The sequence below is a fragment of the Calidris pugnax genome, unplaced genomic scaffold, assembly GCF_001431845.1.
Source record: "Calidris pugnax isolate Ruff unplaced genomic scaffold, ASM143184v1 scaffold280, whole genome shotgun sequence".
Taxonomy (NCBI): Eukaryota; Metazoa; Chordata; class Aves; order Charadriiformes; family Scolopacidae; genus Calidris; species Calidris pugnax.
The window spans coordinates 41,798-43,838 of record NW_015091123.1 but is presented as its reverse complement, the minus strand read 5'-3'; the positions used below and the strand labels follow the sequence as shown (position 1 = coordinate 43,838).

At 59.5% G+C, this 2,041-nt stretch overlaps 1 protein-coding gene across 1 annotated transcript in view; it reads left to right on the top strand.

Annotated features, from left to right (window-relative positions):
* FAM160B2 (family with sequence similarity 160 member B2) overlaps positions 1-2,041 on the top strand; it is a 10,084-nt gene that overhangs the window by 6,888 nt on the left and 1,155 nt on the right. Inside the window, exons 13-15 of the mRNA XM_014958408.1 lie at positions 280-376; positions 472-615; positions 1,811-1,951. Of these exons, the coding sequence (XP_014813894.1) occupies positions 280-376; positions 472-615; positions 1,811-1,951 (382 nt within the window). The remainder of the gene's footprint in view (positions 1-279; positions 377-471; positions 616-1,810; positions 1,952-2,041) is intronic.

Sequence of the window (2,041 nt, the reverse complement as noted above, 5' to 3'; positions counted from 1 at the left end):
AGATGCTGGAGGGATTGGAGCATCTCCCTGGTGAGGAGAGGCTGAGAGAGCTGGGGCTCTTGAGGCTGGAGAAGAGAAGGCTGAGGGGAGACCTTCTTCATGCTCCCAAGGATCTCAAGGGTGGGTTGAAGGAGGATGGAGCCGGACTCTTTTCCGTGGTTGCCAGGGACAGGCCGAGGGGCAACGGGCACAAGCTGGAGCAGGGGAAGTTCCACTGCAATGGGAGGGAGACGTTGTTTGGGGTGAGGGTGCCAGAGGTCCCCATCCTTCTCCCTTCTCTTCCAGCTTCCTCTGCCTGGTCCCCGAGGAGGCCAAGACTTCCTCGTGCATGGAGGAAGGTGGCTACGACACCTACGTGCACGATGCCCTGGGCATGGTGAGTGGCTGGGGAGAGGGGGGTCTCCATCCCAGATCCACCCCCCCAGGCCCTGGCTCTGTCTCTCACCCACCATCACCCCCCTCCCCGGGCAGGTCCAGACGTGCCGTGCCAGCGCAGCCCCCTGGGGGTGGCCCGTGACCCCCCGGCCCCTTGACGCCTGTCACCCCGAAGTGACATTTTACGAGGGCCATTTCCTCAAGGTGCTGTTTGACCGGATGACACGGATCCTGGACCAGGTACCGGGGGTGGCCAGGCATGGACCTGGGTCCCCACCTTGGCAGAGCCCCAGGGAGGCGAGGGGGGGCTTTTTGGGGGTCTCCAGGCTGGCACAGCCTTTGTCGTGGTCAAGGGGGTTGTTTGAATAGATCATGCTTGGTTTCCCACTGCTCTTTTGTGGCCAGTTTTGGGCCCCCCACCATAAAAAAGACATTGAGGTGCTGGAGCGGGTCCAGAGAAGGGCGACAAAGCTGGTGAGGGGTCTGGAGAATAAGTCTGATGAGGAGAGGCTGAGGGAGCTGGGGGTGTTCAGCCTGGAGAAGAGGAGGCTGAGGGGAGACCTTATTGCTCTCTCCAACTCCCTGAAAGGAGGGTGTAGAGAGATGGGGGTCGGTCTCTTTTCTCAAGTCACAGGCGACAGGACAAGAGGAAATGGCCTCAAGTTGCCCCAGGGGAGGTTCAGGCTGGATATTAGGAAAAATTTTGTCACTGAAAGGGTTCTCAGCCCTTGGAATGGGCTGCCCAGGGAGGGGGTTGAGGCCCCATCCCTGGAGGTGTTCAAAAGCCGGGTTGATGTAGTGCTGGGAGGTCTGGTTTAGTGATGATGCTCCTTGTTTGTTGTGGGGGTGTCTATTTTTGTCAGTTGGGTTGACGGTTGGACAAGATGATCTTTAAGGTCCCTTCCAACCTAGAAGATCCTGTGATTCTGTGCCCCCACCAGGACCCACAGCGGAGGGTGGGCTTGGACAAGATGATCTTTAAGGTCCCTTCCAACCTAGAAGATTCTGTGATTCTGTGCCCCCACCAGGACCCACAGTGGAGGGTGGGCAGGTTTTGGGACCTTCCTTCCAGGACCTTCCTTCCAGGTTCTGGGACCTTCCTTCCAGGACCTTCTTTCCAGGTTCTGGGACCTTCCTTCCAGGACCTTCTTTCCAGGTTCTGGGACCCCCAATAAGGGGGGGACAAAGTGGCCAAAGAGCATCGGTGGCATTTGCAACCATTTGGTGGGGACAAACTCGGGGATGCTGGCCTTCCAGGACCTTCTTTCCAGGTTCTGGGACCCCCAATAAGGGGGGGACAAAGTGGCCAAAGAGCATCGGTAGCATTTGCAGCCATTTGGTGGGGACAAACTGGGGGATGCTGGCAGGGAGGGGGAACATTGGCCGTGCCAACTCCCTCTAAGCATCCCCCCCCTGCCCTCTTTGCCACCCCCAGCCCTACAGCCTGAACCTGCAGGTGACATCCGTGCTGTCCCTCCTGGCCGCCTTCCCCCATCCCCACCTCCACGAGTACCTGCTGGACCCCTACCTCCCCCTGGCACCCGGTTGCCGCTCGCTCTTCTCCGTCCTCGTCAGGGTAATCACGTCCCCCTTGTTGGGGTGGGATGGGGGGGGGACGGGACACCCCCTCAAAAATGCTCCCTGACTCTCTTGTCACCCCCCCCCC